The sequence below is a fragment of the Calidris pugnax genome, unplaced genomic scaffold (assembly GCF_001431845.1).
Source record: "Calidris pugnax isolate Ruff unplaced genomic scaffold, ASM143184v1 scaffold54, whole genome shotgun sequence".
Lineage (NCBI taxonomy): Eukaryota > Metazoa > Chordata > Aves > Charadriiformes > Scolopacidae > Calidris > Calidris pugnax.
In genome coordinates this window covers 16,166,654-16,185,223 of record NW_015090864.1, presented here as the reverse complement: position 1 = coordinate 16,185,223, position 18,570 = coordinate 16,166,654, and the positions used below count along the sequence as shown (strand labels likewise).

General features: G+C 35.8%; 1 protein-coding gene across 1 annotated transcript in view; it reads right to left on the bottom strand.

The window, feature by feature from the left end:
• Window positions 1-18,570, bottom strand: part of ARMC4 (armadillo repeat containing 4) — an 82,738-nt gene that overhangs the window by 38,364 nt on the left and 25,804 nt on the right. Inside the window, exons 11-17 of the mRNA XM_014944892.1 lie at window positions 16,173-16,319; window positions 15,674-15,883; window positions 15,284-15,520; window positions 12,828-12,938; window positions 12,174-12,328; window positions 8,705-8,947; window positions 1,139-1,253 (exon numbers count right to left, since the gene is read on the bottom strand). Coding sequence (XP_014800378.1) covers window positions 1,139-1,253; window positions 8,705-8,947; window positions 12,174-12,328; window positions 12,828-12,938; window positions 15,284-15,520; window positions 15,674-15,883; window positions 16,173-16,319 — 1,218 coding nt within the window. The remainder of the gene's footprint in view (window positions 1-1,138; window positions 1,254-8,704; window positions 8,948-12,173; window positions 12,329-12,827; window positions 12,939-15,283; window positions 15,521-15,673; window positions 15,884-16,172; window positions 16,320-18,570) is intronic.

Here is an 18,570-nt window from a genome sequence, read left to right as displayed (position 1 = left end):
CATGTATACACCCCACCACCAGGTAACAAAAAACTTTACTATACTAGAGTGTGTATATGTTTTTTAAAAGATGGAAAGATAATTCAGAATAACCGGCATGCATGAAAAATGGCAGGCAAGCTGCCATTGTAGAAATCATTGTGAAGAAACAGAAAATGCTTAAGTTACAAAAATCAAGATCAAATGTTCTTACAATGCATCTACATCTACCCATCAATATAAATTAATAGCAACCAGACAGTGCTCAGTTTCAAACAGGAAACACTGCGTGCAAAGGATGCTAAGGATATCTAGCACTTCAAAGGAATTTCCATTCTTTACATAGTCAGGATCTCAAATGATAAGAAGAAGGGTATGTATTTGTGGTACAGTAGAGAGAAGGTGCAAAAAAATGCATTAAATACGGAGGCAACTTACAAACAGAAAATACTACCGTACAAGGACTAAGGATAAAAGTCTACTTAGTATTCCAGGAAACTTCTAATGGGAAACAAAACCTTCACCATTTACTTTACCACAGGTCAGTGGTAAGAATTCACTGAAGATGACTTACAGCTTATATTCACCATTTTATCTCTATTTGGAAACCGACATGAAATAAATGAATAGCTCAGTCTTCTGTGTACAACTGACCTGCACAACAACCACTATTCACAACTGGCACTTTTTGTTGGCAGTCTGAGCAGAAAATCTAAGGATTACATTGGCACTGAGTCTGAAATATGCTCTGAAACCAAATGATGGTCTCTTGAGAACATAGCTGAAGTACCTCATAGTGGCGAACAACTACAACTACCCGTGCTATTCATAGCCTGTGAGTAGAAGCTTTCTGTTTTCAGCATTGTCAGATTTTCAGCATGATTTATTTGGAAACAATAAGTTTAGGTCCTGATAAGTTATTAAAATATATTTTCCAGATACAGTAAGAACTGTAAAGGCAAAACAGAATGCTATAAGTGCTAGATGGAGAACTATTCACTTTTGAAAAATCAACACATGCATTTTTTTAAGCAGCTAACAGAATGAAATAAAGAGAGTGTCAATAGCAAACAGCAAAGCATTGCTGGAAATGATCCAAATATAAAAATTATATATGAGTATATATATAACAAAACTATTACTTTAAATACAGTCTTACCGTAGTATTTTCAATGCAAGGACAAATAGCCCAAGCTGCACTTGCTTGAACATCTGGATTAGGATTTTTCAACAATGACCATAACAAACGAACTCCATCTAGACGGTCAATTATCCTATTGCAGAAACAGACCCAAAAAAGAGATAATTAATTATGGAGTAGACAATGTTAAATTTTAAACCATATCCATTTGTTTGGAACACTGATTTAATAGATACTAGTACAATTTTCTTTAACATACTGTTTTGTTTTATGTAAGTGCTTGTGTTTTATTGTCAGCCAATTGCCGTAAACATTGCTTACTATAGCAGATGGGTGTGAACAAATGATGTAAAGACAGAATATGTTTTCTAACTAAGTCTCATTAATGCTGTTTACTTTTTTTCTCAGCACTGTCATTCAAAATGCTTATAGAAGATAAAGTAAACTACATTATAACCAGAACTCATATAAATGTAAAAACAAGCGTGTGACTTTTTAATGATCTGCATGCAAAGTGAAATCTGAATTCAAGCATACTGGCTTCTTTCATATAGTAACAAATACTTTCCAAAACAAATATTTGTGCCCAAAACTATGTACTTAACTTTTTATTCAGTCTATGCTTAATGTATTTACCTTGCTCTATGACATATTTTAAAATACTATGTTTCTAATCTAGCATTAGAAATTAAAATGGTCACACCACAGTGCATCCTTTGTTGGGCACGAATAACGTGTAACTTGTTTCCCATGTGTTCCTTCCCAACAAGACTAACACTGAACACTATGTTATAATTACTTAAACACACTGTAATCAAACTATCTTCGTGACTAGCTGAGAAATGAATTATCATCAGAATCATCTCTACACCATATGTGTTATGTTTACATATCAATCAGGCTTGGGGATCATAACTTCACATTAGGGTCCACTGAATACCTTTAATGGAAAGGAAGGTCAAATAAAATTTAATAGCCTTTACAAACATGCCTTTTTTTTTTTTGAAAAGTTATGTTAAACCCAAAGCAGATGAGCTGAAGATTAAAAAAAAGCAAATATACCTTCATTTTCTAACCTCAAAAGTAAAAGTTCAACTGTATAAAATTAGTCTACATCTTTGTAAATACAAGAGAAATTTCAATACAGATTGCGCTTAAAAACATCACATAAAACATCTCACTTGTGTTCAGGAAATTTTTAAACTATTTATAAAATCAACTTCGTATGTAATCCCACCATCATTTGATGTACAAAAAATAATTAAGGACATGAACTCTGTCTAAAATAACCAAGGACGCAAACTGGTTAAACAACTATATTTTCCAAAATACTTTTGTGCACAAAGCTAGGGTTGAAACACTGTAAGTTATTTAAGATCTGCTAATTTTGATACAGCTTATTTTACATACTCAGCTCCAAATCAATTGCAAGAAAAATCATCAAAGGACAAATTCAGAAATCTTAAAGCATCAAAGTAAAACAGCATGATCACAACCTACATAATAACATAGATATGTTCAACATATAGATTTAAGTAAAAGCTTCAAAACAAGCTTTTAAATCCCTCCAAACTCCCAACACTTTTAAGCACTTTTAACATTACTTTACTGTCATTTCAGAAAGCACAAGGAACTTTTTCCCTATATTGGAATTAATTAAAAAAGAACCCATGAATCTTTCTTCTAGTCAAGCAGAGTACTGACCATTTACCAACACGAGGTACTTCCTCCCAAGAGGGACTAAATATAAATGACCCAGCTCCAACCAGTATATAAAAATCAAGAGATAGAAGCCAAACACTGAGCTCAGCTTTTTCCACCACACTTAAAAAAACAACCTCTAGGCTGATTTATTTTTCCTTTCTATTTTTTCGAAAGCTTCCTTTTCAATTTAAAGTTTACTTTCATTTTCTTTTCAGTTTTCTTGCCTTCAGCTTTTCAAGGTAAACCAACCTCACTCTATGGTTCATTTTCTAAAGAAGAGTTTTGCCTTTTGCTTGAAGGCCAGGAAGACCAGTTGCACACAACAGAACAACTCAGAGTATCTGAAAATATAGTCCCCAGTCCATTCAACACTTATAAAATCAAATTAAAAACCAGTATGGACAAACCAGACAAACCTCCAAAGTACACTGCTCACCCCTGATTACTGTTTTCTTTCAGTTACACCAGATTAACTCAAATGAAAAGAACTTTTCGTACAAGAATGATGTGCTTAAATTCTCATACTGGAAGAATAATCATTGTGTAGTCACCAAGCACAAACCCTATTATTTTCATTTTGCTAAGAACTTATATTTGCCAATTAAAGAAAGCATTACTAAACAAGTGACTAGTCCTTTCTCAGTTCAATTTCTCATCTTTCTACAGTTTCACTGCACAATGTAGCAGATGAAGAAACTGGGTGTTAAATAAACATATCTGCTATAAAAGCAAAGGGAACACTAAAATAAATGGCCCTGAAAAATGTTTCCTCTATAAAAGTGCTTAGACATTAGTTTCCTTCCTATGTGAAAATTCCTTTTGAAGTGGACAAAAATACACATTTGGGTTTCTTTACAAACAGACAAAGAAAGAGATGGGAAAATGACCTGTAATCTTGAAAATTTCAGCTCTGATGGCATTACACTAAACAATATTCCGATTTGCTTTTGTATCTAGTTTTCTTCCCAAAATTTATTTTAACATTATTAGCAGGATGCTGTAATAAAGCTACTTACCACAATAAATACAAGCAAACATATCTAGAAATTTACTTTGGTTGCCATTCAATTCTGTATACATCTGTAGCTAGTACATTAGTCACTCAGTGGTTACAGTCACTTTAAATGATATATATTATAACTATTTGTTGACATTATGATGATAAAATTAAACTACAGTTAAACCTGTAGTAAGCAACCACTCATAGGACTGCTACAGAACAGTTCTTCTAATAAAGATGCAGAACATTTCCTTTGAAAGCTGAAGGGAATCTCATAAAAGCTGAAATAATATGGTATTTAGTTGATAGAAAAAAGTCTTAGTATTTAATATTTTAAAGTTCAATCATTTAACTACTTTATAGAATAGCTGAACTACATGTATGTAATGTATCTAATGTATAGAACACTATTAATAGTCATAAGCTTGAGAAGTTTTCAAATCATGAAAGTCCCTCAAAGTAGAAATGTAAACTTTATTACAGGTGTCACCTGGTGTTTTACTATAAGTATATAACAATATATAAATATGCAGAGTTCAGAAGGAAGAGGCCAGATTCTGAACTGTTGATGCTCTGTACCTTAACATAGCAGAGACATCTGCTGGACCTGGACCAAGATGGCCGCCTCTTCTGACTCAAAGCTCTGTGCCTTGTCATAGACTGTTCTTATTTGATGACTGATATAATTGAGAACAAGCTGTAAATTATTCTGCTCCTCAAAATACCCAAAAGTAGTGTATAGGCAGTTAGGAATAGGCAGAGTGAAAGAACGCAGCTGACATCACTACTACAAAAAGGCAACTGCAAGGTGTATGAGCAAAACATCTTCCTGGTTTCCACACAGAAGAGCTGACGTATGGTATATACATAATATGTCTTATGGGCATATAATTTTAATGCCATTAAACCTATTCAAAAATTACCAGAGGGTCTAGGACAGCCTCTGGGAAATCTCAGGTTACAGGGAATTGGTATTTGCTATTTGACCAGTGCAGATAGTTTAGTAAGATAGTTTTTTAAAATTACTTTTGTTATCTGTTTACAGTCAACAGTTTTTTTGATAAAGACTTCACATTATTTAAGAACCATGATATCACGACATCATTGAACATCATGAGATGTCTGTGCCAGACATGAGTACGATTCTAGAAATCTACTTTGTTTTTTTATATATCTGAAACTAGCAAAGAGTTAATCTGAAATAGTGCTTCCCTTTCAAATTCAAACAATATTGAACATTTCCAGTAGAAACTTCAATATGTATTGCTTAAACACACATGCATATACACAGCCTAGACATCTGTTTGTCATATCAATCATCTTTTTCTGTTACAGTGTTATTTGCTTTTGAGAAATCTAGTTTAATTGCCTGCCGATTTAGACCGCAAAATCAAATGTAAATAAACAAAGTTATACTGACTCTGTATTGTGCTCACTGGTAAGATTACAGGGTTTAATTCTGGCAGAATGTAATCTTGTCTTTTTTGAAACCACAATTTAGCATGTTTCTTAAAAGTTTCACTAGTTGCTGTGGGTTGCTTTGATAAATAGTATTATATACCAATGACTCAAACTCCATCTGTTAGGCTAAAATAATTGTACGGTTTAGTTTTGAATGCTAGAGAAAAAGTCTATAGGTTTTCAAATGAAAAGAGCAAATTAAAATCTAGTGCAATTAAAGAAAATGCAATCATCCTCTGTTTTTACTAAGAGAAAAAGAATAACTTGTAAAAAGTTCCTCAAAAAGACAAACTTATATAGAAGATACACAGTGGCATCTCTGTCAGTAGTGGTGCAGCAGAGTATGGAGAACAGCTTCATGCTGTCCACATAATAGTAAGGAAGTTCAGTCATATAGTTACATTTTTTAAAAGAAAAATCAATTTATTTTTTGCTGTGAGAGAATCTGGCTTCTGTTCTTTATTGTACATAGTTCAGTAGGGTCAGTAAGAATCACTTCATTGCTTTACAATGCCTTAAAGTAAAGGTTTGGTGCAGAAAAGTAACTGCACCATTAACTTCCACTCAGTAGTTGTGGAAGTTAAAGCGTCAACTAAGAAACACGACAGAGATATAATATATAAAAGATATATAGAAGCTGTAGATTCACCTATGCCGATCTGCTAGTCTCCTCTCTTTGCCAGTGCAAGCTTTCACCTTGGAACATATGATCAATGTACAGTATTTCCCTCAGAAATTAACCACACTGTTTCACAGAACTTTTATTTCTTATACTAATCTCATCTTCTTCATTACATGCCCTTGACTTGTTCACGGAAACTACCTGCGCTCCACTCTTGGTCTGTATGGTTTCCACATACTTACTGTACAACCATATTCAAAACAGAAGACTGCTCAACTGAATATTTAGTCTGTAATCCACAATTTGTTAAACACACAACACAGGTAATGAAATGCAAGAATACAGTCAAAAATTCTCAAACCTTATGAGGTCTTGATACTCCTTTTAAATTTCCCTGCTTTGTTCTGGGTTTCTAGTACATATGAAAGTGAATGACAGCAGAATCCAGAAAAATCATCATAGTTTTCATAATTTCTGTAGGACCAATTTCTGTAGCCTCTTTAAACAGTGCTTGTCTGTACCAGATGACAAAGAAAACAAGCCTTAAGGCCTGCCATTCAAATTTGCCAGGAGAAAAACTAATAGTATACAACAACTGATCTCCTGCAACCTGCCAAGCCATTCTGAGTGATTACAAAATAAGCAATGTAATAGGGATCCATCCAGATGAACCAGGAAGACCAAAACCATCTAAGTATCAAACTGCAACAGGAAACTCTCATCACTTGTGTATACTTAAAGGCTACAAGCGGCTTAGCTTTGATTCTTTCTAGAAGACAACCTTGGCACACCTCCACATTCTTCTTAAGATGTGTCCTTTTGGTTAAGAACTTCAGAAAATATTTATAGAAAGAGAATAAACTCCACAGTAGTTTCTAGCAAGACTACTTATTGTTTTAGTCCCAAATTCTGTAAATACAAGAAAGCGATACTACAGACAATGTATCCTTCATGTCTTTGGTGACTTACTCTTCCCCAAAAGGAGGAGATCAGATTGGATGGGGAGCTACAATTTCAATTCCTGCTCTGCTGGTCTGAGAGGAGGAGAAGGGAAAGGAATGGTTATCCTGTCGTTTGGGATTTTTTTTGGTGGGGTATGGAATCTAATATCTTAAACCTGTGAGAGGCAGAGCACTCAACCAAGCAAATCATTTAAACATGCAGTTGCACCAGTAGTTGCACTGGTGTCAGTGGTTTAACTAAGCATTGTTTTTAAATATTTTGCTGGATTGGTACCAAACTTTTCCACACCTGGATGTATCACTCCTTGGGAAAAGAGAGCAGCATTATCTCTTCTAGTACTACAAGCCTAAATAGCACACAAAATACATCAGGTATCTCTCACAGTCTTGCTAATAATTTCTGAATAATGTTTTTTTTTGTTGTAGTAAAAACTATATTCTACTCTTGATCTACGATCTTACTTGTTAATGTTTTAAAATATTTTGAAAAACATTTTAAAAGTTGAGATTCTTCAATAGACAATTTTTCATATGAACCAAAATCAACATTTGATTCCTTTGTCCACTCTTTGCAAACTCCACAAAATTTTGGTGCAAAAAACCTGTACTCTCCTCTTCTTAAAAAAACAAGATGGACTTTGTTCATCACCATTTTAGTAGCAACTTGTGTTATTTTTGGTGCTTAAACTGACCACATTCTGGTATGAAGTTATCCATACTGGATACTACGAGTGATAGTCCTGAGTACTGAAGCATGTCTGAGGTTTTATAAATATAAATTTATATTCATTGACATTTAACTTTCTCAGTTGATTTACAATATTAATTCTGTTATGTTTATACGTTATTTTAAAGGCTGATTTTCAGTGAGATACGTTATGAACGTGATTTCATTTATGTATAATTTTATGCTGCACAGCTAACTGTTCATACAACCCATGTTTACAGTTGTGTACCATCTAGCCTTTTGCCACTGGGTGACAGCCAAAGCATGAAAACAAAAGCCCTATTCAGGAAAAGAATTCCCTGCACTGCTATATGAATATCAAGTGAATTATGCAAATCAGAACAGGAGGAGTTTAATAAAACTCTCTTTCTGCCCTTCCTTGTGTATAAGGAGGGAAATATGCTGAGAATCTTGAGGTAAATATCCCTGTAAGGGAACAGTAAGCACAGTAAATGCCGACCTCAACATTTAACTGGAACACTTAATCATAAAATTCAAGGATCTTTGTAAGCTGTACAAATCTACATCACAAAACCAAAGAGAGCAGGAACTGTCTCTGTAAAAAGAGTGTTTTTTCTTTGGTTTTGCAAATAAATAAGAGGGAAGAAAAGGGTCAAAAATAAGTCTGAGGTCATAAAAGAAATGATGGAGAGTGACAAAGTGGATAAAATACAAATAATACTCCACTTCAAAAATTTTAAAATTGTTTTTCATGACATTGCACATTTCCTCTTGGAATTACTTTCTCTAATTGAGACTATTATTTATGATTTGAGAGCAGATGTAAAAGGAGGAGGAAAAACAGGTACCCATCATACAGCCCTTCAAAATGCTGCTCCATAACTTTGAATTTTAACTTCAGTGAAAACCAATTGACTAAAGTTTTATCTGGTTTTCCCCAAAAGGCAAAAGCTTCTATACAATTCCTTAATGAAACTTTTTTTATATATATAGCACATTTTACAGTAGGATACAACTAACCCACACAGCCCTGTGGAAAACAAAAAGTAAAATATCCTTTTAAGTCAGATTAGACTTGACTATATTTGTGCCAGAATTACTAAATATTTTTTCAATATTTAAAATGCTATGAATATGAATAGCTTACATCATATTTTCACGTTCTGTTGCACAAGCCCCCACTGCTTTGGTGACATTCACAAGTAGTGCCTGATCAGTTCCAATAAGTAACTTCACTAGTGTTGGTATTCCACCACATTTACGGATAGTAGTTCGATTTATGGGCTCTTGGCAACATTCTCCAAGTGCTCCAACGGTATTTACAAGAACTTCTTCAGGCTGGTCAGTGAGCAGTTCTACCAAAGCTTCTACTGCTTTACATTCCCGAAATCTAAAATATAGAAATAAAACCAAAGTTGTTACTTTGAGTATATGTTACTGCTATAAGTTTAATTTTATAATTAAAGTATAATTATAATTAGAGTATAATGTTTAATTTCTGTATATAAAGTATCGTGTTGGAAAAAAAATCACAACATAGGTAAAATTTCAGTCCTTGATAGTGTGACACACAGCATAATTTCTTACTCTACCTTTTAAAATACATTTCTCTAATTAAGCTATTTAGGAATCTGCAGAGTGATTTGAGGAGTTTTTAAAACTTGAAATGCAGATGCAACATCTATAAACAGCTGAAAACTTTCTGGAAGACTGGCAAGTAGTATGGCATCCTAACTTCCAGTACTTTTTCCTGCGGTGTTAACAGCTAGAGCAGTAGTGTATCAGACCCTCTTCCACCTCTCTGGACCAAAGGATCACCCTTACTTTTATCTAAATGTCAGTCTTTAGAGGGTTTGCCCTGACTGGCTTTACATTTAATTTAGGATAAAGAAGTGCATTATCCTAAGGTCAGACCTGCAGTTCTAGTACATTTCTATTGTACTATGTTAGATTCCATTTTGAAATCAAGTAATTGACAGAAATTTGAGCTGACTGCTGTATTAACACTTCCCTCATTCTTCACAGCACTTTTGCTACTAAAAAAAAATAAATGGGTCTTTAAAAATCCTGGAGGTCCCATCCTGCAAACAGATGCATGCTAAACCTCAGAAGTTCATCCTACAGAACAGGACTTTACTCCTCAGTACTGGGGTTGACTTTAGGTTCATTTTGTTCAGAACTTAGAAGATTCTTAACACTTAACAAATACTGTATCTTCCTTTCATATAAGTTCTATGACACACCTTGACAATTTCACTTGGTATATCAAGCTAGACCTAACCTGTATATTATCCAATAATTATGCTTTGATTTATATCTTTGTGTAAATATGGATAGTTCCTGCCCTAAAGAGATAATTTCTCTGAGGGTACAGTGTTCTCATTTGTGCTTCTCCCATGGCCCCTAGCTTCTGAAAATGTCTATTTGAGCTACAAAGACTCCTCATTTTCCAGGAATCAGTTGTACATGTGGCTTTTCTTTCACACACAGACACACAAAAAAATTAGTATTTTTTAGATTTTGGCAGCAGAACTAGAATTTTTTCAGTACAAATCTTTCCAGGCTGGTTTATCAGTGTAACAATTAAAGCAACTGAGAAATGAGAAGCTTCTATTTTTAATGATTCAAGCCTTTGCTCGAGGAAGAATATTCCCTCTCTTTATTCACTATGATTTGGAAGTTTCCCTTTTTTTTTTTTTTCAACTAGCATGAAAAAAGAGAGCAACAAAGCAGTCAAATAATTTCTAAAAAAAATTGTTTTTCTCTGGCTGCTTTATCTGTGTTGCATATCAACTGCTTCACAGATGGAAGGATAGGAGCTGGCTCTGCGATGGGCACGCTACATGCTGACAGAGCTGTTGGCTCAGGCCATCTTGTGTCCAGAAGCAGTACGGCTGCTTGCAGGCAAACGAAGCTGAGCTAGTCAGGCCCAGGCACCTGGGCCTGTATCAGCTCATTGCTGAGTCAGCACAACATCTCAGCAATGTACATCAGGTATAGGAAATACTGCGGAGTAGCTCGAAAACAATTAAGTCGCCCTGCAGGAACCAGCAGGGTTTGTTAGTTCTAGCTTCATGCCAGACTCAAGCTCATCCCTCCAGATCTGCTTACGTGTTTTCATATTATCCTCCCACCCTTTTCTGTAGTGCCCTCCCATCCTGAGTTTGGATAGGGTTTACTGCTTCAGACTCAGCACTACATAATACATGAATTCAGCCCGTCTGGAGCTGCGCCTGGCTAGTAACCTTCGTGGAGTGTCAAGCACTTGCCAAAGATACGCGAGTAGCCCGGCAAAAATCTGTTTGCATTTGGACAGAATTATTGGCTACAGCTATACTAATAAATAAAACAGGCGATGGCTCATTCTCTAGCCCTGAGGACGAGAAGCACACCATAGCATCCATATGGCTAAAATCTCTTATCCTCACAATTCAGGGTGGCCTCACCCATTCTGCCTAATGGAAACAATCTGTTGCCTGCACTGTTCCCAAGGAGCGTCTGGGCATTGTCTGGGAGAGCGCTTGCTGGCACAGACCAAACTGTGTAAGGGACCGCGCTAGCAGTTAAACAGTATGGGTAATCATAACATAGTGCCTGAACCCTGAAAGATTTGGCCCCGTTTAGTTTACTGGTATAGAGAGAGCCATTCAGTCTATCTCATTGCTGATTGATCTAGAAACAGAATCCCTCTGTGCAGATACCCAACGCCCACAGAAAAGAAGGATACACCCTGCTGAAAAGCCAGGTTACTGTGCAATCAGAAAAGCAAAAAGCAGCAGGACAACAGTAGAGTAGGTAAAGACCACGGCTCTGTATACTAACAGTTTGGGAACTCATCTAGGACAGTAAAAAGACAGACTGTAAACACTTATTACTGGAATTCTCTCTGATTTCTATCCAGCAGTTATCTATCATATCTGCTTTTCCAGCAACGTACACTAAAATTAAGGCTACAGGAAGAATTTACATCTTACTGATACTCCTTCCAGTCTACAAATCTTACATTCCTCTGTACAGAGCAGCATGACTTCAGCAGAAAGCCTAGCACATACTCCAGTGGAGTAGACTTTTTTTTTCCTAGGTAAAGTGCATTAATCTGATAAATGAATTTTAGATGACAGAGTTGAGTATTCTCAATCATTAAGCTGTTCCATGAAAGGTAGAGGGTGATAACTCCTGCTGTCATATTCTCAGATAATCATTCAAAACCTTGGTAGTGAAAGGTTGTAGGTACCTATGGTAGGACTCCCATCCATTAATTCCACTAATTTAGAAGTTGGGTGTCCAGATTAAGCTATTTTTCTGAGCCCCTTCTGTAGTCGATGAGAGAGGCATCTGGGCTAATTATCCTAGATTCCAGTATGTTTCAAAAGTAGGTGGACCTAATATGTATTATATATCTACTCTAGAATGAGATAGTTTGTTTTCTGTCTCTCTTAACATAAAACATGAAAGCTACTTGTGCTAACTACTCTATTGTGCAGCATTGATTCCGGTTTATAAGCTACAGCGAGGAGTGGGGATATCAGATACACTCATGTGAGTGAGAAAAATATAGGCCCATAAAATCAAAATATGAGAATGTAATAAATGTTTGTAAAAAATTAAATGGTTACTTTGACACATTTTCTCTGCTGATTGCACATTTCCAGACTGCTCCCGTCACAGCTGCTAGAAGTTGTTTGTTTTCAGAGTTATCAAGCAGAACAGACAATGGTGCTAGACCTCCATGCTGTCTGACCAGGTCACGTGTTTCTTTATCTTCCGCACACTATACAAAAAAATTAAAAATATATATTATGTAAAACATGTAAAATGATGCCTCTAAAACTAGGTGTTGTAACTAGAAAAAAAAATTACAGAAGAAAACATAAATATCTTATTAAAGTACCTGAATATGCTAATAGCCCACTAAGGGAGTTTGACAGTAAACCACTGCTGTATATGGTGCAGCGCTTAAACTCTCACATTGTCCACCTTGTGGGCAAAAAAACATTAAAAAAAAAAAAGCAGCTCCTTGAACAGTATGCCCCGCCTCTCACCACTGGTCACCTGTGCACTTTAGAGCTTGCACACAAGAAGAGCAAGTAGGAATTAAATTACAATATTAAATATGCAGCTATAATATTGTCAAAAGAACTAAGCCAAAGACAATCAACATTTTTATAAAGTAATTTCTTACACATCAGAGAAATATTAAAAACTGACAACCACATGAAAACAAAGGGCTAATCCTGACTCTGATCTACGGATTGTAATGACACAATTACCTTAAATATGGCATTTGCACAATGCATCTGAAGCTCCTCATGTTCGCTACTCAGATTTTTCACAAGGCTCTCAATCATTCCTTCTGTCCTTATTGCAAGTCTGTAACTTGGCTAAAAAGATAAACTGCATGTTTTAAATCTTGCATATTATCAGTTAATAACACTAGTCACAATAATAATACGGGCTTTGATATTGAGAAGCCTTGTACTTTATTTTAAGCACAAGTCGTCTGCATTGCCTTGAAAATACTATTGATGTTCTCAAAGTTAATCAAATACATACATTCTCTGCAGTGCTCTTCAAATTACCAGTAAAACCAGGTGCTGCAATGCCTATTTTGTAGCCACCAGGCTTAAGCAGAATTCAGAATATTCTGAAAGGTATCCAGACCCCCTGCTCAGAGCCAAGGAAGAAAAAGATAACTCGAATGGGATCAAGAAATATCCACTCACTTCATTGAGAGCCAGCAGCCAAAACAACAGATCTATTTCTAGAACAAGGTTAGAAAAACATTGTCATGGTTTCAGCTGGGACAGAGGTAACTTTCTTTCTAGCAGCTGGTGTAGTGCTATGTTTTGCATTTGGGATGAGAAATAGTGGTGATAGCACACTTGTAGTTTTGGTTGTTGCTATACTCTCAAGGCCTTTTCTGCTCCTCATATGGCCCCACCAGTGAGTAGACTGAGAGGGCACAAAAATTTGGCAGAGGACACAGCCAGGACAGCTGACCTCAACTGACCAAAGGGATATTTCATGCCATATGATGTTACACTCAGTATATAAAGTTGGGGAAGAAGCAGGAAGAAGGGGACATTTGGAGTTACGGTGTTTGTCTTCCCAAGTAACATGTTGGAGCTCTGCTTTCCTGGAGATGGCTGAGCAGCTGGTCTGCTGTTGAGAAATAGTGAACTTTTTTTTTTTGCTTTACTTGCCACACCTGTGTGTGGCTTTTGCTCAACTTATTAAACTGTGTTTACCTCAACCCATGCATTTTTCCTCACTTTTACTCTTCTGATTCTCTCCCCCATCGCAGCTGGGGGGAGTGAGTGAGAAGCTGCATGGTCCTAGCTGCTGGCTGGAGTTAAACCACAACAGTCCTTTTTGGCGCCCAACGTGGGGCTGGAAAGGTTCAAGATAATGACAGATTTGATTAGAATGTGCTAGATCAAATTTATAGCTGTTGTTGCTGTTATTAATTGGCAGGCTCTTGTGTTTGCCATGGGGTTTGGACTTTGCTTGCCTTTGCAGGACTGCAATTTAGAGAGTTGTGCTCTTTAGTGCTTCTTGCTTTGCTGCTCGCTGTACTGCTTATCATTTTACCCTGCTGTGCCTGGGAACAGCAATGATAACATGGCCTGGGCTGGCAACGGCCAGGGCTGCTGCTTTTGGTGCTGTTGTACTGGACAGGCTGGAAACTCCAGTGTGAACTTGAGTCAAAACAACTCTATAGACACTAAGGTCAGTGAAGAAAGAAGAGATTCTTCAGGCACTAGAGCAGATTCCCCTGCAGCCCATGGTGAAGAGAAACTTGTTCTTAGAAGTAAAAGTTTCAAGTGATCTTTTCTTCCAAATTTTAGCCTACAGGCATTTTAACAGGGGACCATTACTTAATAGAGGGGAAACATCTGTGGAAGAGGTGCTTTTAATGTTAATTTCTAATTTGGCCAGATAAGAAACCTTTAAAAACTTGACCTTCTCAATATAAACTTAATGAAATTAAATCTGCAAGGTTGCTGTCTCATGGAGCATGCATATATCTGTGTAGTTCAAGAAGCTAATTTTGAAAATACAAAGTGTTTTAGAATGCAAAATATTTTGAAAAATCATATCTTCCATGTCTAAAATTGACTAAAAGAACTTATGTATATTTTTGACCTTAAGTACAATGCATCTTAATTTCAAGTATGACTCCACAAATGGAGAAATAACCACTCATCTTATATGGTGACAGTAAAAAATAAAAATTTAAAAACTGAATATATTCAAAGTTGTGAAACTTGCCAAGGAAATACGTGGAAAACCCCCACATATTCCTTTCTTTTTGAAATCGATCACTGTTGTACCAAATTCACAAGGACACTGCAAACCACCCTGCCCTGCACTGGATCTTCAGGTTAGCTATGTAGAATTTAAATGTACTGATTAACTGGAATATAGCATCTTAAGTTGCCAAATTTGCCAAGTATGATGAAAAACATGAGAAAACAATGAAATTGATTAAGGATTTCATTTTGATAGATTTTCTTTCACAAAATACTCCTAGCCTTTCAAATAAAAAAATATGTGGTGTTTACTTCATTACAAGCTGTGAAGTCAAAACAGCTTGACCACACAAAGCATCTACTTCCTGATGGGATAACTGCCCTGCTTTAAGTGACAGGCAAATGTAATATTTCCTTTTAGTAGGTAATTATTTTAATGATTAGAAGTAATTTAGCTATATGTGTTTACTTACCTCTGAGGCACATTCTTGTAGTGTCCCCGCTACTGGGATTAAGATGTTTGCATGTGAACATTTGAGCCATTTAGCTAGTAATGGAATGCCACCAGCTTTACGGATTGCTTCTTTATTTTTGGTGCTTTTGCTGCAGCTCCAAAGTGCCAAAGCCCCACAACGTGCCATTTCAGTATCTGTTGCTTGGTATGACATTAGACTGCTTGATCCCACTGAATTACATCCCAACAGCCCAACCTAAAAAAAAACCACATTCTTTATCTACTGGGAAGTTTGCTTTTTTATCACAGTGAACACTACAACAAGAATCACGTATGCAACATATGACATTTTTTTGACGAAAATATGCATATGACAAGACAAATTTTACAGGTTTTAACATCTGCTTACAAGTCTCTTGATTCCTCCATGCTGCCTTACTGTCCTTCGTGCTTCTTTAAATCTAGCAACATTAGCAATTGTTTCAGCTGCCAAACATCTTAGGTCTTTAACTGGAGAGTCCAGTATTTTCACCATGATCTCTAAGCCCCCAAGATCTGCAATCGCATGTCTGATCAGTGTATTTTGACTAATTTCCTTCAGGATTTTTAATGAACCAATCTAAATAATGGGAGATAACACAAGTTAGACATTATTTTTAAGAAAGTTTTTAGAAAAAGAAAAATTATTTACAATGCTGGTTTATCTAAAACATTTTATCTTTTAAATTGAAGCAGAAAAGAAGTCAAATAAATTGACTTTTTTCTAAAAAAATCCTTGAAATTGAGAAAAATACAGAAATTAAGAAAGAAATAAATCAATTTTCTTTATACTATATAACTTTGAAAATAGAAAAAAATATTGTAATAGAAACAGCATATTTATTGCTCTATTTGACAAAGCTACTTACCTGACATTTAATTTCTTCTGTATCAAGTAAATTAATTAACACTTCAAGACATCCAACATCTCTGATAGCTAGCTGACAAGTTTCTTGAGCCAGATTGAAATCTCTCATTGCACACAATGCGATTACAGTAGCTGTTGGATTACCACCCTAAAATGAAGCAAATAATTAACATGTAAAGTGCACTTAATATAAAACTTAATTTCTTCTACTAGCACTAGTAAAACTACTACCAAAGAAGAAACAGATTATTTTGATTCTATTATTTGTTAAATAATGCCACCATAGTAAGAAATGGAATTATTGATGAAGTCTGTAAATGGCATATAGGTTGACGTGAGAGTGAATGGTACAGGTGAGAAACTACTAATATGGCTTGCTCTGAGTGGACTAGTCAATTCGGCAGTCAAGTGTTGTGAGCTCTGGATGAGTGTCTGCAGATAGCAAAAGAACACACAGTGAAGATACAGCTATTTCAGAAAAGCTATCTAATTCTTTGCATTGGTGTTCACTCCAGAAGAAACCAAAGAGATTCCAACTGGAATCTTCCATTATGGAGGACATTTCAGAGGATTTCTCTGAAACTTAAGTCATTGTTTTTATTAAAGTTTTTATTAAAAAGCCCTGACACTGTGAGCAATAAAAAATTATTAGATTGTATTCAACTGAGTTGTAAGCGAAACAGGGTAAAATAGTTGATTCAATACAAGTGGCTTGTATTCTCTTGCTTCAAACTGCCACGATACCGAGGTCCTGGGAAACAACAAATATGATGGCAACTATGAAAAGAGGTCAAGGGTTATCCAAGGCCTTTTAGCCAAATATCTATGCTGAACAAATTGGTAGACTTTAATAAAGAACAGAACTAGCGAACATCTGATATTTTTGCAACGATATGATATGCTTATAGTCACCATGGGCCTGTTAAGAGAAGTCCCACCTTACACAACTTACCAGGCTTGTTGCAATGGTGATCTAGTTGATACATATAACTGACTCCATAAGGATTTTGACAAAGTCCCTCCCTGATACCCTTTAAAGAAACTAAGCCTGATAGTATAAGAGGAAAGGTCATTGCATGGATTGAAAAGAATAACTAAAGGATAGGAAACTTGGGATAAGAGTGAACAGTCAGTTCAATAAAGGGGTTTGATTTAGTAGCGTTCCGTGGATCTGTGTTGAAGTTGTGCAATTCAACATACTCATAAACACCCTGAAGAATGGAAAAAATTATTAGGTAATAAAGTTTGTTGATGATACTATGATTCAGGGTCAGTTGTGACAAACTGGTAAAGAACTTACTAAGACGGCAATAAAATAGCAAATGAGAAAATGAGAAGTGACGCACACCAGAAAAACCAGTCCTGACTCCATAGATGAAATGATAGGTTTTCAGCTGAACATTAAAATTTAGAAATGATATATTGGGGTTAGGGTAAATGGCAAGCAAAAAACAAATGGAATATCAGGATTTATTTGGGAAAAAAAATAGCGAACAGAGAATGTCACTATAGCACTGTATAAATCCATGGTTCACGTTCACCTTAAAATCATCATGCAGTTCTGCAGCCTGTTTCAGGAAGGTTACTTCAGGAAGGTTACTTTAGCACTGGAAAAGTTTCAGAGAAGAGCAGCAAAGATAACCCAAGGGTTTTTCAGCCTAGAAGAGGGATGCCTGAAGGTACAGGATAGAGGTCTACAATGTTAGGGATGGGAATGAGTGGGATAGGAAAGGATTGACTATCCAATGTCTCTTTTAATAAAGATACAACCTCTTTTAATAGTGAGGTATAATAGGATTCAGGTTAAAAAGGAAAAAGGGAGTTGGTTCTTCAAACGAGGCAACAGACTAGTGGAACCAGTTGTGAAAGCTAAAAGATTTCATTGAAGGTCAGTAAAAACATAAATACCTCATGCAATTTTCAACTCCCTGAGTTAAAACAGGTGGGGGCTAGAAAGCTGTGTGTTTGCCCTGTTCTTACTTCACCCTGGCCATTTGTTTATGGTCCTAGGTTTCTTCTTCTTACGAATGGAGTTTAACACTACTATAAGCTTTGCTCTCTAGTTGTGGAAACTAGAGGTCAGCACATCTGGAATGCATAAGATGAGCTTTAACCACAGAAACTTCCACCCTGATTATTGTGTCTGTCCTCCTGTTGCTGTCAGATTATTGGGATACATCGTCTTTTGATCTGCCCAATACAGTTTCTTTTATGTCTAAATTTAAGGTCATACACTTAAAAATAACGAACACAGGATATAACTCAATAGAGGAGTTCTATGTTGGAAACCAGAGCATATAAAAAGACTTGGAATGTTGAATATGAATTTGAAATTACAGTGTAAAATTTGATTAAAAGGATGTATAAGTGAACGTACTGAATGGGAACACAGGTATTAT